The sequence below is a fragment of the Bombina bombina genome, chromosome 3 (genome assembly GCF_027579735.1).
Source record: "Bombina bombina isolate aBomBom1 chromosome 3, aBomBom1.pri, whole genome shotgun sequence".
Taxonomy (NCBI): Eukaryota; Metazoa; Chordata; class Amphibia; order Anura; family Bombinatoridae; genus Bombina; species Bombina bombina.
In genome coordinates, this window is record NC_069501.1 from 110718998 (window position 1) to 110742557 (window position 23560).

General features: G+C 37.2%; 1 protein-coding gene across 1 annotated transcript in view; it reads right to left on the bottom strand.

Annotated features, from left to right (window-relative positions):
* ITSN1 (intersectin 1) overlaps positions 1–23560 on the bottom strand; it is a 598457-nt gene that overhangs the window by 101030 nt on the left and 473867 nt on the right. Inside the window, exons 15-16 of the mRNA XM_053705169.1 lie at positions 16818–17001; positions 15696–15794 (exon numbers count right to left, since the gene is read on the bottom strand). Of these exons, the coding sequence (XP_053561144.1) occupies positions 15696–15794; positions 16818–17001 (283 nt within the window). The remainder of the gene's footprint in view (positions 1–15695; positions 15795–16817; positions 17002–23560) is intronic.

Consider the following 23560-nt stretch of genomic DNA (forward strand, 5'->3'; position numbering starts at 1 on the left):
TACCAGCTGTTGATCAAATTATTATTGTGAATAGTAGGGGCTCCTATTATTTGCCTGATTGGAGCTAGTAAGGTGGCTATCTTTGATTATTACGCCTGGGGAAGCAGCGGACCACCATTTCTGTTTATTATGGAAGAAAACATCTGCGCCACAGTATGGTCTCTATTTGCGGAGTATGAGCAGCGGATCCTTGAGAGGTTCGATGGCTTGCTGACCAGGATTGAGGCCGGATTCATAAAGGAGCGGCCTGCGCTGGTCGATGGAGAGATTGAGACTGATGCTAGCGTGAACCTCGGTGTAGTGCAATCACAAGAAGGAGACTTCCACGCCACACCCGGTCTCCCTGAGAAGCATCATCTACGGAACGGAGATACGGGAGGTCCCGGAACACCTTACAGCTCATGGGCCCGGCTGGTCAGCGGGGTATTGACCCCTGTTAACAACACTGGTATGGTTAACTCAATTATGGTCACCGCCTCCTACAAGATGATCCTGCAATTTGCAGGTATTCGGCTCCTTGCTGCCAGCACAAGAACCGGAGTTGGGTGATGACTTTAATGTAGTAATGGTTTACGGATGCCCCGGTTTACAAATTTATCTTGCCCACCTCACATGCCCCTACTAACTAACCTTATAGCAGCTGACATTGAAGGATCTACACCCATGCAGACTAAACTCTGATAATGTGTGTTCTTGGGAACCGAAACTTCTTTATATTTCTACAGCGTGCAGATCTCAAAGGGAACTTTCTACTTGTTCAGCTATTTAAGCATGTTTACTAATTTTATGATTTTCCCTCATAACTTATAGTTCCCTGTTATTTTGCTTTGCGCCATGTTAAGACTTTTATGAGACCCATTTCACGGTGGCAAGATGTTGATTGGCTCTGCAGCTATCTGTCTAAGTTATAAATCTTGCTTTTTGTACTTTTATTTCCTTTTGGGACTCAGTCACTGGGAATATATTTGCTCAGCAGTATAGAAAACCTGATTTTTATTTACGTGATGCTATTATGTATATTTCCTGAAGTTTGAATGCTACTCAATCAGCTGGTTTGCGTATTGGCCTCTGCCTCATACATCAGTTAGCCTAATTTAGCACCTACCTTCGAATATAGCTTTAGCTAGAGTTTAGTTGCCATATTGTTACTCTATATTTACTAGTGCTACCAAAATATAATAGTTATGGTATAAACCTTTATATAGTATTGCAGCAACCAATCAAATAGGTACAGATGTTGACATAGACTTTAGGGTATATAGTTTATCTACGCTTATATGTTCATACTCTGCCATCTTTAACCTAGGTGACTGTTTACTGAACAGGTCAGAAATTGAGAGGGAATATAGCACTAGTCTAATCTCCACCCCCCCCCCTTTTTTTTTTTTTTTTTTTTTAAATGCGGTAAAGGGCGAGTAATCTCTCCTCTGCATTACTCTTTGGCAGAGTTTTTGTAGTCTTTGCCCAGCCTGGAGAGCCCGGATTAAAGCTTTTTCTAGTATCTACATTAAAAGACTCCTCAGGCCCTAAATTTATAGAATTGTGATGGTGTGTTATTCCATAGTGAACTGTAACCTTTGTGTTTTACTTTCTTGCTATACAATAATTGTTTTCATATATGTTTGTTAGTATACATAAAGTGCCCTGTTTCCTACCGCAAAGATCTTGGTCCCCTGGTTGGATCTGTAACCTATCAAGGACACTGTGAAACTGTAAAAAACAAAATGAGGTGCTTATGATTGTACATTCGTATCAGTCTGCTTTGTAAAGATCACTAATCAGTCTTTCATTCTGTTGTTAGTTCGCTTGATGCTGTAATAGATTGCTGATTGTCTGATATGTATATTTTTGGATTCTGATTATCATCTCAATAAAAAATATTAAAAAAAAACAAAAAAAAAAAAAAAAAAAAAAAAAAAAAAAAAAACAACAGACTAGAAGTCTTTCTGAAATCCTTAGTAGCTTCGACATAGTATTTCAAAGCTCTTACAACATCCAAAGAATGTAAATATCTTTCAAGAGTATTCTTAGGACACAAAGAAGGAACAACAATTTCCCTACTAATGTTGTTAGAATTCACAACCTTAGGATGAAATTTAAACAAAGTCCGTAAAACAGCTTTATCCTAATGAAAATCAGAAAAGGAGACTCACAAGAGAGAGCAGACAATTCTGAAACTCTTCTAGCTGAAGAGATAGCCAAAGGGAACAACACTTTCCAAGAAAGTATTTAAAATATCCAAAGAATGCATAGGCTCAAAAGGAGGAGCCTACAAAGCCTTTAAAACCAAATTAAGACTCCAAGGAGGAGAAATGTATTTAATAACAGGCTTGATACGAACCAAAGCCTAAACAAAACAGTGAATATCAGGAAGATTAGCAATCTTTCTATGAAATAAAACAGAAAGAGCAGAGATTTGTCCCTTCAAAGTACTTGCAGACAAAACTTTATCCAAACCATCATGAAGAAACTTTAAAATTCTAGGAATTCTAAAAGAATGCCAAGAAAATTTATAAGAAGAACACCATGAAATATAGGTTTTCCAAATCCGATAATAAATCTTCCTTGAAACAGACTTACAAACCTATAGCATAGTATTAATCACTGAGTCAGAGAAACCTCTATGACTAAGCACTAAGCGTTCAATTTCCATACCTTCAAATTTAGCAATTTGAGATCCTGATGGAAAAACGGCCCTTGAGACAGAAGGTCTGGCCTTAAAGGAAGTGGCCAAGACTGGCAACTGGACATCCGGACAAGATCCGCATGCCAAAACCTGTGAGGCCATGCTGGTGGTATCAGAAACACATGCAATTGTTCCATTATGATCTTGGAGATCACCCTTGGAAGAAGAACTAGAGGCGGAAAAATGTAAGCAGGTTGGTAAAACCAAGGAACTGCTAACGCATCCACCATCTCTGCTTGAGGATCCCTGGACTTGGAAAGGTACCTGGGAAGCTTCTTGTTTAGATGGGAAGCCATCAGATCTATTTCGGGAAGACCCCACATCTGTACAATATGACAAAATACATCTGGAGAGACCACTCCCCTGGATGTAAAGTCTGACGGCTGAGATAATTCGCCTCCCAATTGTCTACACCTGGGATATGTATTGCAGAAATTAGACAGGAGTTGGATTCTGCCCAAGAAAGTATCCAAGATACTTCTTTCATCGCTAAAGGATTGCGAGTCCCAGCCTGATGATTGACATATGCCACAGTTGTGATATTGTCTGTCTGAAAATGAATGAAAGATTCTCGCTTTAACAGAGGCCAAGCCTTAAGAGCCCTGAAAATAGCACAGAGTTCTAAAATATTGATTGGTAACCTCGCCTCTTGAGGATTCCAAACCCCTTGTGCTGTCAGAGACCCCCAGACAGCTCCCCAACCTGTGAGACTTGCATCTGTTGAAATCACAGTCCAGGAAGGACGAACAAAAGTGACCCCTTGAATAATCCGATGATGGTCTAACCACCAAGTCAGAGAGAGTTGAGTGTTGGGATTTAAGAATATCAATTGTGATATCCGAGTATAATCCCTGCACCATTGATTCAGCATGCAAAGCTACAGAGGTCTCATATGAAAACGAGCAAAGGGGATCATGTCCGATGCTGCAGTCATGAGACTTAAAACTTCTATGCACATAGCCACTGAAGGAAATGATCGAGACTGAAGGTTTAGACAGGTTGAAACCAACTTCAAACGTCTCTTGGAGTCATGGATACTCAATCTGTCTGGAAACCTAAAAAGGTAACCCTTGTCTGAGGAATCAAGAAACTCTTTGGAAAATTGATCCTCCAACCAAGTCTTCGAAGAAACAACACTAGCTGATTCATGTGAGATGCTGATAAATGAAAAGATTGAGCCAGTACGAAGATATCGTCCAAATAAGGAAACACCGCAATACCCTGCTCTCTTATTACAGATAGAAGGGCACCGAGAACCTTCGAAAAGATTCTTGGAGCTGTCGCTAGGCCAAATGGAAGAGCAACAAATTGGTAATGCTTGTCTAGAAAAGAGAATCTCAGAAACCGATAACGGACTGGATGAATCGGAATGTGAAGATATGCATCCTGTAAGTCTATTGTGGACATGTATTGACCTTTATGAACAAAAGGCATACTAGCCCTTATAGTCACCATCTTGAAAGTTTGGACCCTTACAAAGTGATTCAAAAACTTCATATCCAGAACTGGTCTGAATGAATTTTCCTTCTTTGGGACAATAAATAGAATTGAATAAAAACCCAGACCCTGTTCCAGAAGTGCAACTGGTACAATTACCCCTGAAAGCTCCAGATATGAAACACACTTCAGAAAGACCTGAGCTTTCACAGGATTTGTTGGAACGTGAGATAGAAAAAAATCTTCTCACAGGAGGTCTTATTCTGAATCCTATTCAATACCCCTGGGAGACAATATTCTGAATCCAATGATTCTGAACGGAACCTGCCCAAACATCTTAAAATAATTTCAATCTGCCCCCCACCAGTTGAAATGGATTGAGGGCCGCCAGTGGCGTCACTAGGGTTGGTGTCACCCGGTGCAGGTAGTTATGGTGTCACCCCCCCCAGAAAGTAGACACACACAAAAACACAGGCGCACACACACATACAAACACTCAGGCACAATCAGACACACTAAAAAACACACTCAGGTGCACACACAAACACTCGGAAACACACACAAAAACACACACACACAAACACTGAGAGACACACACACAAAACACTCAGACACACACACAAAAACACTCGGACACACACACAAAAACACTCAGACACCCACACATACAAAATATGTAAACTGCACTGCATTAATAATAAAGCTCATGCCTAGAGCTGCTCCCTGGCTCAGCAGAGCATCAAATGAAAGACAAACAGAGCACTCTAAAATAAATCACTAAAGAAAAGGTTTAGGCACGCAAACTATGAAAATTCGGCTCTCTGACTGTTCCAAGTCTGTCAGTGCACAGCCCCGGGCCGCATGTCTACCGCTTCTTATGGCCAATCACCTCTGCACTCTGCCCACCCCCAGACCCCCGCCCGCCCGCCCTCCCCTCCTACCTCTTCAGTGTGCACTTAGTGTACCGTAACCGTACCGGTCTGGGGGGCATCATACTTGGCTCCTTCTCTTTAGAGACAGTGTCAGACAGTCATGCGGTCAAGGTGCCAGGCATCCCCCTCACGATTTCCCAGTTCCCGTTTAGAGAGACAGCACAGAAGTGAGTGACTCCACTGCTCCACACGTCACTGAGCAGTGAGCACAGATAGGCAGGTAGGTTTAGGCTAGCAGCGCAACTTCGCAAGCCCCACGGCACGCTCACAACATTCATAGTGAAATTGGGCAGGGGAGGAGCAAATTACAAACAAGCAAAAGCAGCCGGGAAAACTATTTGTGGAAATTGCAGCAATGGCTCAAGGGACAAAAAAATGAAGTGTCTACAACTTCCCCAGTCCCACTAATGTTCACAAATGCTGGCCCCTCTAATAAAAAAATCTATGCATCTCTAAATTGTATTTCTTTGAATTTCAATAAAATATATATATATATATATATATATAAAAAAAATTCTGGTGGTGTCACCCCCTGGAGGATGTCACCCGGGTGTGGCCCGCACCCCCTAGTGACGCCACTGAGGGCCACACCTTCATGCAGTCTTGGGGCTGGCTTTGGCTTCTTATAAAGCTTGGATTTATTCCAACTCGAAGATGTCTTCCAATTGGAGCAAGAGTCCTTGGGGGAAGGAGTGGTTTTCTGTTCTCTATTCTGACGAAAGGAACGAAACCGATTAGAAGCTTTAGACTTACCCTTAGACTTTTTATCTTGGGGCAAAAAAACTCCCTTCCCCCCAGTGACAGTGGAAATAATAGAATCCAACTGAGAACATAATAAATTATTACCCTGGAAAGATAGAGATAGTAATCTAGATTTAGATACCATGTCAGCATTCCATGATTTGAGCCATAAAGCTCTTCTAGCTAAAATAGCCAATGACATAGATTTAACATCAATCTTGATAATATCAAAAATAGCATTACAGATAAAATGATTAGCATTTTGAAGCAAACGAACAATGCTATACAAATCAGGATCTTTTTTCCGCTGTGCTAAGCTATCCAACCAAAAAGTCGATGCAACCGCAACATCAGCCATAGAAATGATAGGCCTAAGAATATTTACTAAGATGGACTGTACCTGCTGTGTAAGCAAGTCAGTACAAAAAAAAGAATGCTTTTATACACTGTAATTCAATTATATAAATTAGTTCGGTTGATTACTGGAACTTGGAGCAAAAAAATACCAGAACTTAAAATATAACCTTTATTAATTAAATTTAAAAAGACAGCATTAAGTATGTGTGTATGCTACCCTTGAAAATGTTAAAAACACTCTCTCTGTTGGTTATTCAATCTTCAGCCTTTACAATGCTAAGTATATGGAGCACTTAGTAGTAATGTTATGAGACCCAGATTGTATTATAGGTATGTATATATCTGTTGTTCTACTGTGGGTCTATGTGGCCTTATAGCTGGCCAGTCTATTAGATTACCACTAAGGAATATTAGTACGTTATATACCTATTATAATTTACCTCTGTGGTCTCTTATTGTGAGTTTGCTTTTTGGCACTTCAACAGGAGTGTATAACACAGCTCTTGATTTTTAGTATCTGCTGCGTAAGTGTTGGTTCTCGTCTAGTGTATCTTTACAGGAAACCTGAACACAGTAAGGGAGTACTAGTAATATATATATATATATATATATATATATATATATGTCACTCTAGGTATTGTAGATTATTTAATTATGAGTTACTTCAGTGCAGGGCTAATGCTTTATTATTATGTTGACTTATAACTCTGACTTGTATAGACCTAATTATGTGTAATTGTACGTCTACAACTACAGGAGGGGTTCCCAGGCTTATGGTGGTTTTGATTTAAGATAGTCTGCACTTGTAAATACTACGCGTAGTTGTGTCTAGTAATTGTCATTAAGCATCATAATGAGTAATGAAATTTCACAAACTCTCAGTATCTGTATCAAATAGATACTTAAGTTAAATTCTACTGATACCACCTTTATACAGTGTGAACATTTATATTTTATCGCATTTCCTATGCTTAAAGGGACAGTCTAGGCCAAAATAAACTTTCATGATTCAGATAGAGCATGTAATTTTAAACAATTTTCCAATTTACTTTTATCACCAATTTTGCTTTGTTCTCTTGGTATTCTTAGTTGAAAGCTTAACCTAGGAGGTTCATATGCTAATTTCTTAGACCTTGAAGCCCACCTCTTTCAGATTGCATTTTAACAGTTTTTCACCACTAGAGGGTGTTAGTTCACGTATTTCATATAGATAACACTGTGCTCGTGCACGAGAATTTATCTGGGAGAAGGCACTGATTGGCTAGACTGCAAGTCTGTCAAAAGAACTGAAAAAAGGGGCAGTTTGCAGAGGCTTAGAATCAAGATAATCACAGAGGTTAAAAGTATATTAATATAACTGTGTTGGTTATGCAAAACTGGGAAATGGGTAATAAAGGGATTATCTATCTTTTAAAACAATAAAAATTCTGGTGTAGACTGTCCCTTTAAATGATGCTGCAATGTTACAAAGTTTCAGCTTGTGATAGCTGACATAATATATCAAGTATTGTAACGTGTATATTGGTGCAGGATATCAGGTAAGTTCTAATACCTTTATGCTCTATACCACTCTGTGATGGTTAATTTAGCTGTTTATACTATATACCCCTTATATCTCGATTATAGTCCTGCACCAATATACACGTTACAATACTTGATATATTATGTCAGCTATCACAAGCTGAAACTTTGTAACATTGCAGCATCATTTAAGCATAGGAAATGCGATAAAATATAAATGTTCACACTGTATAAAGGTGGTATCAGTAGAATTTAACTTAAGTATCTATTTGATACAGATACTGAGAGTTTGTGAAATTTCATTACTCATTATGATGCTTAATGACAATTACTAGACACAACTACGCGTAGTATTTACAAGTGCAGACTATCTTAAATCAAAACCAGCATAAGCCTGGGAACCCCTCCTGTAGTTGTAGACGTACAATTACACATAATTAGGTCTATACAAGTCAGAGTTATAAGTCAACATAATAATAAAGCATTAGCCCTGCACTGAAGTAACTCATAATTAAATAATCTACAATACCTAGAGTGACATATATATATATATATATATATATATATATATATATATTACTAGTACTCCCTTACTGTGTTCAGGTTTCCTGTAAAGATACACTAGACGAGAACCAACACTTACGCAGCAGATACTAAAAATCAAGAGCTGTGTTATACACTCCTGTTGAAGTGCCAAAAAGCAAACTCACAATAAGAGACCACAGAGGTAAATTATAATAGGTATATAACGTACTAATATTCCTTAGTGGTAATCTAATAGACTGGCCAGCTATAAGGACACATAGACCCACAGTAGAACAACAGATATATACATACCTATAATACAATCTGGGTCTCATAACATTACTACTAAGTGCTCCATATACTTAGCATTGTAAAGGCTGAAGATTGAATAACCAACAGAGAGAGTGTTTTTAACATTTTCAAGGGTAGCATACACACATACTTAATGCTGTCTTTTTAAATTTAATTAATAAAGGTTATATTTTAAGTTCTGGTATTTTTTTGCTCCAAGTTCCAGTAATCAACCGAACTAATTTATATAATTGAATTACAGTGTATAAAAGCATTCTTTTTTTTGTACTGACTTGCTTACACAGCAGGTACAGTCCATCTTAGTAAATAAAGTTTTTCATATGCTTACGCACTGCTCCTTAAGTGTTCAGGTATAAATCTTAAATCGAATTACTTCAAGTAAAAAATCAAAGTTAAGAGACAAAACACTTAGGCAGATAATTCTTTAAGCCTCTAATAATAAAGGTTCAAAACTTCTCCCTAAATACAGGCCTAAGAATATAGCAAGAATGTAAATAAGCTTTCCTTAGATAAGATTCAATTTTCCTATCTAAAGGATCCTTAAAAGAAGTACTATCTTCCATAGAAATAGTAGTACGCTTGGCATGAGTAGAAATAGCACCATCAAAACTCTAATTTAGCCACTGGCAAAGGGTACAACCTTTTAAACCTAGAAGAAGGAACAAAATAAGTACCAGGCGTAGACCATTCCTTAGCAAACACATCAGAAATAGCCTTAGGAACAGGGAAAACCTCAGGAGTAATTACAGTAGGTTTATAGACAGAATTTAAACGTTTACTGGATTTGTTATCAAGAGGACCAGACTCCTTAATATCCAAAGTAACCAACACTTCTTTCAACAAAGAATGAATATACTCAATCTTAAAAAGATAAGTTGATTTATCAGTGTCAATGTCTGAAGTAGGATCTTCTGAGTCAGAGAGACCCTCATCAGAGGTGGATATATCGGTATGTTGTTGGTCATTACAAAATTCATCACTATTATGAGAAGTTTTAAAAGACCTTTTATGTTTATTAGAAGGCGGAATAGCAGACATAGCCTTCTGGATTGTATCAGCAATATAATTTTTCTTATCTACTGGAATATCATGTACATTAGATGCTGAGGGAACAACATATACTGTACTAGTACTAATAGAAACAGTTTCTGCATGCAAAAGCTTATCATGACAACTGTTGCATACTACAGCCGGAGATATAGTCTCCGCTAGCTTACAACAGATACACTTAGCTTTGGTAGAACTGTGTTCAGGCAGCATGCTTCCTACAGCAGCTCCTGAGACAGGATCAGATTGAGACATCTTGTAAAATGTAAAAGAAAAAATAACATTTAAACAAAAATATCTTATTTCCTCATATAGCAGTTTCAGGAATGGGGAAAAAATGCAAATGCTAAAATAGGCAAAAAAGCAAATATCATAGCCCTCTGAGCATAAAGAAGGCAAGGAGCATATAGGAAGTGGGGTAAAATAAAACCAAATGTTTTGGTGCCAAGTATGACGCACTACGTAAAAGGAAGTATTAAAAAAATTTTTGCCGCCAACAAACATCCGGAAGTGACGCAACTCGCGTCATAACAGACACAATTTTGCGCCAAACAACCTGGCATCAACTAAGACGCAGGAAATTACAAACTTGCATCATCATAGACGCACATTAGTACAAAAAAATTATCGCGCCAAGAATGACGCAATAAATAACAGTATTTTGCGCCTTTGCGAGCCTAATTTGCCAGCAGAATTTAAAAGAGAAACAAGTCAAATTGGAAAAGAGACTATACCCCAGGTAAGATTTTTTTTTCCTAAAACATGAGTCCTATACTGAAACTGCTAGACTGCAAAGGGAAATATACATACACCTGACTCATGGCAAATATAATTAAATATATATATTTAGAAATACATAAAGCGCCATCCATAGCTGAGAGTGTCTTAAATAATGATACATACTTACCGAAAGACACCCATCCACATATAGCAGATAGCCAAACCAGTACTGAAAACTATCAGCAGTGGTAATGGTATAAGAGTATATCGTCGATCTGAAAAGGGATGGAGGAGATGAATCCCTATGACCGATAACAGAGAGCCCTTAAAAAGATTTCCCGTGAGAGAAACCATAAAAAACAATAGGCGATACTCTCTTCACATTTCTCTGACAAACACTGTACTCTGAGAGGAATTGGGCTTTAGAATGCTTAGAAGCACTTATCATAGAAGAAATCATAAAAATCAAGCACAAACTTACTTCACCACCTCCATAGGAGGCAAAGTTTGTAAAACTGAGTTATGGGTGTGGTGGGAGGTGTATTTATAGGCATTTTGAGGTTTGGGAAACTTTGCCCCTCCTGGTAGGAATGTATATCCCATATGTCACTAGCTCATGGACTCTTGCCAATTACATGAAAGAAATTATAAACTTATGAGATTCAGATAGAGAACACAATAAAAAAAAATCAATTTACTTTTGTTGTCAATATACAAACCTCTTTCTCTTGGGATCTTTAGCTCCTTTCCATTGAGTAGGCTTAGGGATATGCACATTATATATATATATATATATATATATATATATATATATATATAATGCTGATTACACATGCACACTACTGAACTTACCGCATGGAAAGTAGCTACGTTTCAGCAAAGTGATATTTGATAATAAAAGTATATAAGAAAGTTTAAAATTGCACGCTCTTTCTGTATCATGAAAGTTGACTTTTGTCTTTCTTGTTCATTTAAAGGAATATGATACCCAATTGTTGTAGCACTTGTATTTGATGCAGCACATCTGTAAAAAGCAGACTAGAAAATATCACATGAACACCTCTATGCATAAATGGAAATATTTTACCTCGAAATTTACTCAGTGGCGACATCTTATTGTAAAGGGACTTTAAAAGGATAGAACGGACAAAATTTAAATGTGCATCGGTCCATTTTAGTATTTAGCAATATACTTCCATGAGTAAAAATGGCTCTTAGTTACATATGTACATATGCTGTATGGGCCTGTGCTTCTAAGTCCACCGCTTTAACGGATACAGAATGTGTTGTGTCCTACCTTGTTTACAGCCTTTGCTCCCTCCACTGCCTTATAGGCTTTTTGTTAAAGTCAAGGATAGCCCTGATGAAGCCCTTTTTGCAAAGGATTATGGGTGAAATGCACGTTGGCTGGTTTGTTTCCACTTGAAAGTCCATATGCAGTTTGCATGAGACGAGTCGCAGACATTTTGAATGGAAAGGAGTTATCCTTGACTTTAACAAGAAGTATTGCAAAAAGCACAGTGGAAGTCCCAGAGGACGGAAAGAAGCCGCTGTCTGTTTCAGGAAAGTGCAGAGAGCTAAGCGCTATAAGGCAGTGGAGGGAGCGAAGGCTGTAAACAAGGTAGGGCACGACACATTCTGTTTCCACTACAGCGGTGGACTAAGAAGCGTCTATAAGCCAAGTTACGGAAGGTAACACTCCCTATCACAGGACATGCTTTGTTGCAAGCACTTACTAACAGCTAAATATTAACAACAGCTAACTTGCTTCTGCTTAAACAATATGCTTATTTGCTTCTGCTGAAACATATGCTATATGCGTGCATAATATCTGTGACTGTGATTAAGCTGAGATATGATCTGACAAATAACTGCATGTATGAACAGAAAATGGTTCCTGTTTAACACTAAATGGATACGCTGTGAATGACGTATTTTTTTTCTCTAACAGTGTACCAGCGCTGGCCACTACCAATTTGAAATAAAACAGTGTCTTTTTGTGTGCAAATTTTTTTTGGTCCTGACAAGGGTAGTGGACTCTATAGTTATAACAAAAAGACATATATGCTATCTTATGGTCTAACTGTATATGGTTGGTTTTGAATGTATAAATGGGTAATAACCTTTACTGCACCTGCAACATTCTTTTTGGTTTCAGTCCATGATTTTAGAACTGTAGAAATAAATAAAATAAGTGGGGGGAGGGGGTTTAACAAAAGAGTGCTGTTTTCCCTGTTATTTAAAGGTATCTCTAATCTGGTAGTTTTTTTTGTTTGACTGAAATGAATATGAGTATGCACCAATAAGACGTTATCATGCTTCTATAAGGCACACACCTTTTGAGAATATAACCTTTATAATATAAAACATGCACGTTCACCATCTGGGAATTGATTTGGCAAAAACAATGGAAATAACCTTCACGAAAACTACGAACAGATTAAAAAAAACATTATCAGAGACCTCTTGTCATGGTTATCTAAAAGACTATCATGGTTGGGTAAAATAAATGGCCTCAAAATTAACGTATTCCCCAGATTTCTATATATCCTTCAATCATTGCCAATTCCCCTACCCAAAAACTACATTCAGAATATACAAAAAGCGTTTAGTGATTTTGTCTATCATAAAAAGCCACCCAGAATCAATAATAAAATTATGCAGTCCCCCAAACATCAAGGCGGAATAGGAATACCTAATATTTCTCTCTACAGACAAGTTATCTTTTTGCAGAGAATAGTCGACTGGCATATACACCCCCTTCACAAAAGGTGGGTACAGCTGGAACACTTAGTCACTGAGACCCCACACTTGGGGAGATTGTGTTGGAGTATAGGGAGACCAAAAAACAGACTGATACACAACTCCCCTTTGATAGCAGAAACTTATGACGTATGAGAACACATTCTGGCCAAAAATACTCTCTCATCCAAACCATCCCCTCTAACCTCACTTATAGAAAATGGACAATTCTCTATAGGACACACCGCTACATGCAACATGCCAGACAGAAACATTTGCAATATTACTATACACATGATAACATCTGGAGAAAAAATTCTCCCTCAGTCAGATCTAGTAGATAAGGGATACATGTACTTTCACAACTGGTACAATTATCACCGGGTGCACCATTATATTTCCCAACATGAGCAAAGTAGAAACATGGTTAGGCCATTAACAAATTTTGAAACCCTGTGCACTCGAACACCCCCACTCACCCATACCCTCTCAATAATATATAAAATATTAACCACCAATCCCCCTGGCTACATTCTTCCATATCTTGAGAAATCGAGGATGACTTCGGAGTAATTATCCTCCCACAAACAAGTACCTCCATTTTCCAAAATATAGTAAAAATATCTATCTCGCTATCATTAAAAGAAATTAACCTAAAGCTATTACACAGATGGTATCTTACTCCCAGGAAACTCCTTTGCTTATTCCAACACAGGTCAGATCAACGTTGGAGATGCGTTTATAGGGGCAGTGACATGGCACATATGTGGTGGTGGTGCAACACAATCCAAAATTTCTGGAGAGCCATTATAGCAGAGGTAGAAACAATACTCGAGACTACGTTCCGCTTAGATCCGTTACTGTGGTTGCTGTGCAACCCTCCTAAAATTAAACACAAGCCTTATAACAAGTTATTTTACACTATGACAAATAGCGTAAAATATTTAATAGCAAAAAACTGGAATAGTAGGAATGCCCCAACCCTAGAGATGTGGTTATAGTGGGTATCAGAATTTCTAGAATTAGAAGAATACTATTACATGTTAAATGATAAAATAGATAATTACGCCAAAATACTAGCCACTTGGGAGCATTATCTCAAACACAGACGCATTGCTAAAATAATTATAAGTGAAAAATGTAACTCATTGCGAAATAGACATATACAAGATAGCTACATACTCTTATACTAACTCCGAAACACGCATATGTGGTTCATTTAGGCTCAATCCTAGGTAGTGAAACAAAACCCACCAACTTACTTGCATTAAACATCAACGAACAAATTGTACAGCAGCACTTTTCTCTCTTTCCTCGTCCCCTCTTAGGGTATTATCTATCTACTTTTCATCTTCTTTCTTATCCTCTTCATACTCTCAATGCTTTGTACAAATCATAAATAAAAGGAGGTCTCTCTGTTTCTTCTATTTAATATAGATGTTTATTATGTAAAATTCAACTGACACTGTTATTGAATTTGAGAGAGCTTCGTCTCCCATATTGTACTACGCAATTTCTTACAATAAAGTCAGTTAAAAAAACATGCATGTTCACCTGGTTCACTGTCCTGACAGAGATATATAGAATCTTGAGAAATCATTAATGGTTATAGAAAACTGACACATTACCAGTATTCAAGGCTTCTTGGTAAACAGGTCAAACACAGCAGAGCTTCAAGCATATACTCGAGTATAAAATAGCTGAAATGTGTAAACTCATTTACATACCTAATGTAATAGAACATAAATACGGTTATTTTGCTGTATGTCACTATTATTATTTTAAATAATATACTACACTATATAACTATATCTACTCTAGTTCCATTCTGATGATCTATTCTAAAGAACAACAGGACCATGAAGAAAAAGAACAAGGTTCTTCTACCTTATCTATGAAGCCACAATCAGACCCATATGATTGTAGATTTTTTTTTTATAACTATAGGACCATGCAGAAAAGAAACATGACCTTTCTACCTTTGTAATTGTCTTATAGATTGGGATTGCATGTGAGTGGCATTCTAAGGGTGGGCAGTAAAGGGATACTTGAAACGCTACTTACTCTTGGTATACTATCACTATTGGGACATTCTCTTTTGCACTTGTGCGGCTTCTTCTAATAGATATCTCCAAGAAGAAAAGATGGAATAAAATTCAACTTTAATTAGGACAGTTACTGAAACCAGAAACGAAATATCCTAGAGACACAAACTAGAAGTGGGTCAATTTCATAGACTCAATACTATATTAAACATTTTGAATTGCTGTGGCCTCTTTCTGATTTTTCTGTCCAACATGCTCCAGATAATAAAGCCACTATCAGTTACACTATAACTTAAAATCTGCTTTGGTTTGGTTGCTACATAGAGCAGAATCCATTAGTGTTGGATTCCACTGCTGTATCAGTGTTTTAAAATGTTGTTAGAGATATTTTGGGTACTGGGTGAAAATATGCATTGCCAGTATTGTCATATTTTTAATTTAGTGTTGTGGCTTCATTTTATGTTTGACAAAATGATAAGTGTAGCCATTAAGGTGCCTAGTGTTTAATTTTAAAGTTGTGTCAGTGACAAACTAGAATAGTGGATTTTTATCTAAGAAAGGATAATAGCAAAAACACTGCAATATGCTGATGTCTAAGCAATGTTAAAAATTAAAAGGAGTTTTACGTACATTCTTAATGATGAGAGGATATCTGGTTACTCGTTGCATAGGTTTGAGAAGAAAGCTGGAAAGAGGCATTCCTTTACATCGAGGATCCATGGCCAACCGCTAAGGGGAACATAAACACAGTTCAGGGTATGAGAAACACATCTCTATATGCATATAATACAAAGCAAAGGTTACAGGGCACTTTGATACTGCAGGATAATGAATTATAAAATAGTTTTTTTTTCCATATATTAAAAAACAAATTCAAAGGGATAGAAAACAGGTCACTGATAAACTAAATATTCAATACCTTTATTTTCCTGCAGGCAAATGTTTTGTTCATTTAACTTTTACTGAAATTAACCCCATTTTACCCTCACTTGCTACAACCAATCAGAACCTGATACGCCCTTCTTGATGAGACTGAAAGCACACGCTCTAACTGCCTTCTATCGGCATTTGCAGTGTTGGTTCTGATAAAAAGCAGCCAGATTGTGCACCTTCAGTTTCAATAGAAGCAAGCTCTGTAGTTTCTGATTGACTGTAGCACACTGCTTTCTGAAGAGGAAAAATAAAAAAACTGCCAAGCTACGAGTATAGCGTAAAAGGTAAGAGGGTAGTTATGGTATTAAAAATAAAACAAACTAAAAAAAAATTCTTGCAGGAAATTAAAAGGGGATTATAATTGAAAAATGGCATGCTCTAATCTGTATGTAATTGTAAGACAAACAACCCTGCAGTACTGTGTGTTTAACCCATGCAATGGAGTTAAACACAAAGTAGAAGTGCTGCTCTGGGCCCGCAGAGTGCTGACGTCCGTGGGACATGAGCAGTTATTTTACTGTGTGTTTAATCCCATTGCAAGAGTTAAACACACAGTACTGCATGGTCAATAGTCTTAAAATGACAGAGTATGTTATTTTTTGGACTACAATGGCCCTTTAAAAGGTAAGCATTACTGAATGTTTAGTTTTCAAGAGATTCGTTTTGTTCCCCTTTAAAATTATCCTGTCACAAGAAGTATTCAAATAATTTTAAAATAACTATTTAGACATTTAAAAAACAAAAAACAAACATCCATTAACCGTATATAAAGATATAAATGTTATAAACCCCTAGCATAAAGCTTATTATAGCTCTTACTTTAACAAAGTCCTTGAATTCAGGCACCTCATCTGTTTTTTGCTGAATAAGAGCAGCACCATTGAGCTGGCAGCTACAGAAGCGAATATACGGTTGCATGTGCGGCAACTGAGCTGTCAAGATATCGCCAATCATCTTCACAGGCATTTTTTCTCCTGACATTTTTTTCCGAACTCTCAGGGCCCTTTAAATATGAATAACGTTAAACTGTGAAATGATAACCATCTTAATGTTTTTGTCACATAATATCAGATCAAACCTTATTTAAATAGCAGGTTACTAAGAGTAAAATTATACAGACAATACTAAAATAAATAACATAATTTATGTAAGAACATACCTGATAAATTAATTTCTTTCATATTGGCAAGAGTCCATGAGCTAGTGACATATGGGATATACAATCCTACCAGGAGGGGGCAAAGTTTCCCAAACCTCAAAATGCATATAAATACACCCCTCACCACACCCACAATTTAGTTTAACAAATAGCCAAGTAATGGGGTGATAAAATAAGTAGTAAAAAAGCATACAAAAAGAGGAACTGGAAATATAATTGTGCTTTTATACAAAAATCCTAACCACTATAAAAAGGGTGGGCATCATGGACTCTTGCCAATATGAAAGAAATGAATTTATCAGGTAAGTTCTTACATAAATTATGTTTTCTTTCATGTAATTGGCAAGAGACCATGAGCTAGTGACGTATGGGATAGAAATACCCAAGATGTGGAGGACCACAGAAGAGTCACTAGAAAGGGAGGGATAAAATAAAAACAGCTATTTCCGCTGATGTGAAATCTCATAAATTTCACATAAATTACAAGAAAAAAACTTAAATCATAAGCAGAAGAATCAAACTGAGACAGCTGCCTGAAGAACTTTTCTACCAAAGACTGCTTCAGAAGAAGCAAATACATCAAAATGGAAACATTTAGTATATGTATGCTGCTTTGTAAATCTGATCAACCGAAGCGTCATTCTTAAAAGCCCAAGAAGTGGCGACTGATCTAGTAGAATGAGCTGTAATTCTCTGAGGCGGAGATTGCCCCGCCTCCAAATAAGCCTTGTGAATCAAAAGCTTTAACCAAGATGCCAAAGAAATGGCAGAGGCTTTCTGACCTTTCCTAGGACCAGAAAAAAACAACAAATAGACTAGAAGTCTTCCTGAAATCTTTAGTCGCTTCGACATAATTTTTCAAAGCTCTTACAACATCCAAAAATGTAAAGATCTTTTAAGAGTATTCTTAGGATTAGGACACAAGGAAGGAACAACAATTTCCCTACTAATGTTGTTAGAATTCACAACCGTAGAAAGAAATTTAAATGAAGTCCGCAAAACAGCCTTATCCTTATGGAATATCAGAAAAGGAGACTCACAAGAGAGAGCAGACAATTCAGAAACTCTTCTAGCTGAAGAGATAACCAAAAGAAAAAACACTTCCCAAGAAAGTAGTTTAATATCCAAAGAATGCAAAGGCTCAAAAGGAGGAGCCTGCAAAGCCTTCAAAACCAAATTAAGACTCCAAGGAGGAGAGATTGATTTAATAACAGGCTTGATAAGAACCAAAGACTGAACAAAACAGTGAATATCAGGAAGCTTAGCAATCTTTCAATGAAATAAAACAGAAAGAGCAGAGATTTGTCCCTTCAAAGTACTTTCATACAAACCTTTATTCAAACCATCCGAAGAAACTGTAAAATTCTAAGAATTCTAAAAGAATGCCAAGAGAATTTATGAGAACACCAAAAAATATAGGTTTTCCAAACCCGATAATACATTTTTCTTGAAACAGACTTACGAGTCTGTAGCATAGTATTAATCACTGAGTTAGAGAAACCTCTATGACTAAGCACTAAGCATTCAATTTTCAGCGATTTGAGATCCTGATGGAAAAACATCCCTTGAGACAGAAGGTCAATTCTTAAAGAAAGTGGCCAAGGTTGGCAACTTGACATCCGGAAAAGATCTGCAAACCTAAATCTGTGAGGCCATGCTGGTGCTATCAGAAACACATGTGAGTGTTCCATTATGATCTTGGAGATCACCCTTGGAAGGAGAACTAGAGGCGGAAAGATATAAGCAGGTTGGTATGGCCAAGGAACTGCTAATGCATTTACCATCTCCACCTGAGGATCTCTGGACCTGAAAAGATACCTGGGAAGTTTCTTGTTTAGATGGGATGCCATGAGATCTATTTCTGGAAGACCCCATATCTGACAAAATACATCTGGATGGAGAGACCACTCCCCTTGATGTAAAGTCAGATGGCTGGGATAATTCGCTTCCCAATTGTCTACACCTGGTATATGTATTGCAGAAATTAGACAGGAGTTGAATTCTGTCTAAAAAAAGTATTCAAGATACTTCTTTCATTGCTAAAGTACTGCGAGTTCCACCCTGATTATCGACATATGCCACAGTTGTGATATTGTCTGTCTGAAAACTAATGAATGATTCTCTCTTTATTAGAGGCCAAGCCTGAAGAGCCCTGAAAATAGCACAGAGTTCTAAAATATTGATTGGTAACCTCATCTCTTGAGGATTCCAAACCCCTTGTGCTGTCAGAGACCCAGCATCTGTTGAAATCACAGTCCAGGAAGGACGAACAAAGGAGGCCCCTTAAACAATAAGGTGATGGTTTAACCACCAAGTAAGAGAGAGATGAGTGTTGGGATTTAAGAATATCAATTGTGATATCCGAGTATAATCCCTGCACCATTGATTCAGCATGCAAAGCTGAAGAGGTCTCATATGAAAATGAGCAAAGGGGATCGCATCTGATGCTGCAGTCATGAGACCTAAAACTTCCATGCACATAGCCACTGAAGGTAATGATCGAGACTGAAGGTTTAGACAGGAAAAAAACAATTTCATTCGTCTCTTGTCTGTCAAAGACAGAGTCATTGATACTGAATCTATCTGGAAACCTAAAAAGGTGACCCTTGTCTGAGGAATCAAGAAACTCTTTGGTAAATTGATCCTCCAACCATGTTTTTGAAGAAACAACACAAGTTGATTCGTGTGAGATTCTGCTAAATGAAAAGATTATGCCAGTACCAAGATATCGTCCAAATAAGGAAACACTGCAATACCCTGCTCTCTGATTACAGATAGAAGGGCCCCTAGAACTTTGGAAAAGATTCTTGGAGCTGTCGCTAGGCCAAATGGAAGAGCGACAAATTGGTAATGCTTGTCTAGAAAAAAGAATCTCAGAAACCGATAGTGGTCTGGATAAACCAGAATGTGAAGATATGCATCCTTTAAGTCTATTGTGGACATATAATGACCTTGCTGAACAAAAGGCAGAACAGTCCTTATAGTCACCATCTTGAAAGTTGGGACCCTTTCAAAATGATTAAAAACTTTCAGATCCAGAACTGGTCAAAATAAATTTTCCTTCTTCGGGACAATGAATAGATTTGAATAAAAACCCAAAACCTGTTCCAGAAGTGGAACTGGTACAATTACCCCTGAAAGCTACAGATCTGAAACACACTTCAGAAAGGCCTGAACTATCACAGGATTTGTTGGAATGTGAGAGAGAAAAAAAACCTTCTCACAGGAGGTCTTATTCTGAAACCTATTCGATACCCTTGAGAGACAATATTCTGAATCCAATGATTCTGAATGGAACCTGCCCAAACGTCTCGAAATAATTTAAAGAAATTGAGGGCTGCACCTTCATGCAGTTTTGGGGGCTGGCTTTGGTTTCATAAAAGGCTTGGATTTATTCCAACTCGAAGATGGCTTCCAATTGGAGCCAGAGTCCTTAGGGGAAGGAGTGGTTTTCTGTTCTCTATTCTGACGAAAGGAACAAAACCGATTAGAAGCTCTAGTTTTACCCTTAGATTTTGGGGGCAAAAAAAACTCCCTTCCCCCAGTAATAGTGGAAATAATAGAATTCAACTTAGAACCAAAAAAATTATTTCACTGGAATGATAGAGATAGTAACCTAGATTTACATACCATGTCAGCATTTCATGATTTGAGCCATAAAGCTCTTCTAGCTAAAATAGCCAAAGACATATTTTTAACATCAATCTTAATGATATCAAAAATAGCATCTCAGAGAAAATGATTAGCAAACGAAGCAAACGAACAAAGCTAGACAAATCAGAATCTTTTTCCCGTTGTGCTAAGCTATCCAACCTAAAAGTCGATGCAGCCGCAACATCAGCCATAGAAATGGCAGGCCTGAAAATATAGCCAGAATGTAAATAAGCTTTCCTAAGATAAGATTCAATTTTCCTATCTAAAGGATCCTTAAAGGAAGTACTGTCTTCCATAGGAGTAGTAGTTAGCTTGGCAAGAGTAGAAATAGCCGCATCAACCTTAGGGACTTGTCCCCCCAAACTCTAATTTAGCCACTGGCAAAGGGTACAACCTTTTAATCCTAGAAGAAGGAACAAAATAAGTACCAGGCTTAGAACATTCCTTAGCAATCACATCAGAAATAGCATCAGGAACAGGAAAAACCTCAGGAGTAATCACAGGAGGTTTATAAACAGAATTTAAACGTTTACTGTATTTGTTGTCAAGAGGACCAGACTCCCCAATATCCAAAGTAATCAATACTTCTTTCAACAAAGAACAAATATACTCAATCTAAAAAAGATAAGTTGATTTATCAATGTCAATGTCTGAAGCAGGATCTTCTGAGTCAGAGAGATCCTCATAAGAAGTGGATATATCAGTATGTTGTCGGTCATTACAAAATTCATCAGTATCATGAAAGACCTTTTACGTTTATTAGAAGGCGGAATAGCAGACATAGCCTGATGTGTTGCATCAGCAATATAATTTTATTTATATAAACAGGGATATCATGTACATTAGATGTTGAGGGAACAACAGATACTGTACTAGTACTAATAGAAACATTTTCTGCATGCAAAAGCTTATCATGACAACTGTTACATCCTACAGCCTACAGCCTGAGATATAATCTCAGCTAACTTACAACAGATACACTTAGCTTTGGTAGAACTGTGTTCAGGCAGCAGGGTTCCTACAGCAGCTTCTGAGACAGTATCAGATTGAGACATCTTGTAAAATGTAAAAGAAAAAATAACATTTAAACAAAAAAAATATCTTATTTCCTCATATAGCAGTTTCAGGAATGTGGAAAAAATGCAAATGTTAAAAAAGGAAAAAAAAGCAAATAGCATAGCCCTCTGAGCATAAAGAAGGCAAGGAGCATATAGGAAGTGGGATAAAATAAAACAAACATTTTTGGCGCCAAGTATCACGCATGACGCAAAAGGAAGTATACATTTTTTTTGCCGCCAACAAACATCTGGAATGACACAACTCGCGTCATAACAGACGCAACTTCGCGCCAAACAACCCAAACAACCTGGCGTCAACTAATATGCAGGAAATGACGAACTTGTGTCATCATAGACGCATATTCGCGCCAAAAAATTCTAGCACCAAAAATGACGAAATAAATAACAGCATTTTGCGCCCTCGCAAGCCTACATTTGTCTGCAAATTTTTAGAGAAACAAGTCAAATTGGAAAAAAGACTGAACTCCAGGTAAGAAAATATTAAAATAATAACTTCCTAAAACATGATTCCCATACTTAAACTGCTAGACTGCAAAGGGAAATATACATACCTGACTCATGGCAAATATAAGAAAACACATATATTTAGAACTTTACATAAATACATAAAGCGCCAACCATAGCTGAGAGTGTCTTAAATAATGATACATACTTACCGAAGACACCCATCTACATATAGCAGATAGCCAAACCAGTAATGAAATCTATCAGCAGAGATAATGGTATATAAGAGTATATCGTCGATCTGAAAAGGGAGGTAGGACATGAACCCTTGAAAAGATTTCCCGCTAAAGAAACCATAAAAACCTCTCTTTTTCACATCCCTCTCACAAACACTGTACTCTGAGAGGACTTGGGCTTCAGAATGCTTAGAAGCGCTCATCATAGAAGAAAAACAAAATAAAACAAGCACAAACTTACTTCACCACCTCCATAGGAGGCAAAGTTTGTAAAACTGAATTGTGGGTGTGGTGAGGGGTGTATTTATAGGCATTTTGAGGTTTGGGAAACTTTGCCCCTCCTGGTAGGACTGTATATCCCGTACGTCACTAGCTCATGGACTCTTGCCAATTACATGAAAAAATATGACTTTAATGTAATCAGATCAATGAAACATTTTCAAAATGCACAAAATACAAAAAAATATACAAAATAAGAAAAAAATTGTTGAAGTGACATTAAGCACGTTGATATAAAATGTTTCATTGTGATTTGTAAAAAAAAAAAAGTTTCAATACATTTTCATTATTTTGTGTCCCCGTCTGTTTTTGTAATTTTACTCTATTTTTACCTAAATTATTAGACCAGCAGACTTCACAAGCCTAACACTACAAAATTTTACACACACACAATATATATACATATATATATACGTTGTGGGTAAAGTAAGAAATTGGGTAATCCCAGCATTACCCAAGGGGCTGTGAGTAAAGCCAGATGTAATTTATATCCTACAAAGTGATTAAACACAAATTAAAGTCAGCTCCAGAGCAGCAATACACTACTGGGAGCTAGCTGACACATCTAGTGAGTTAACGGCATACATATTATTTTACAAAAAAGGATATCAAGAGAACAAAGTAAATCTGAAAATAGAAGTGTATTTAAAAGTATCTTAAAATTACATGCTCTATATGAATCACACAACTTTAGTTATGACTTTCCTTTCC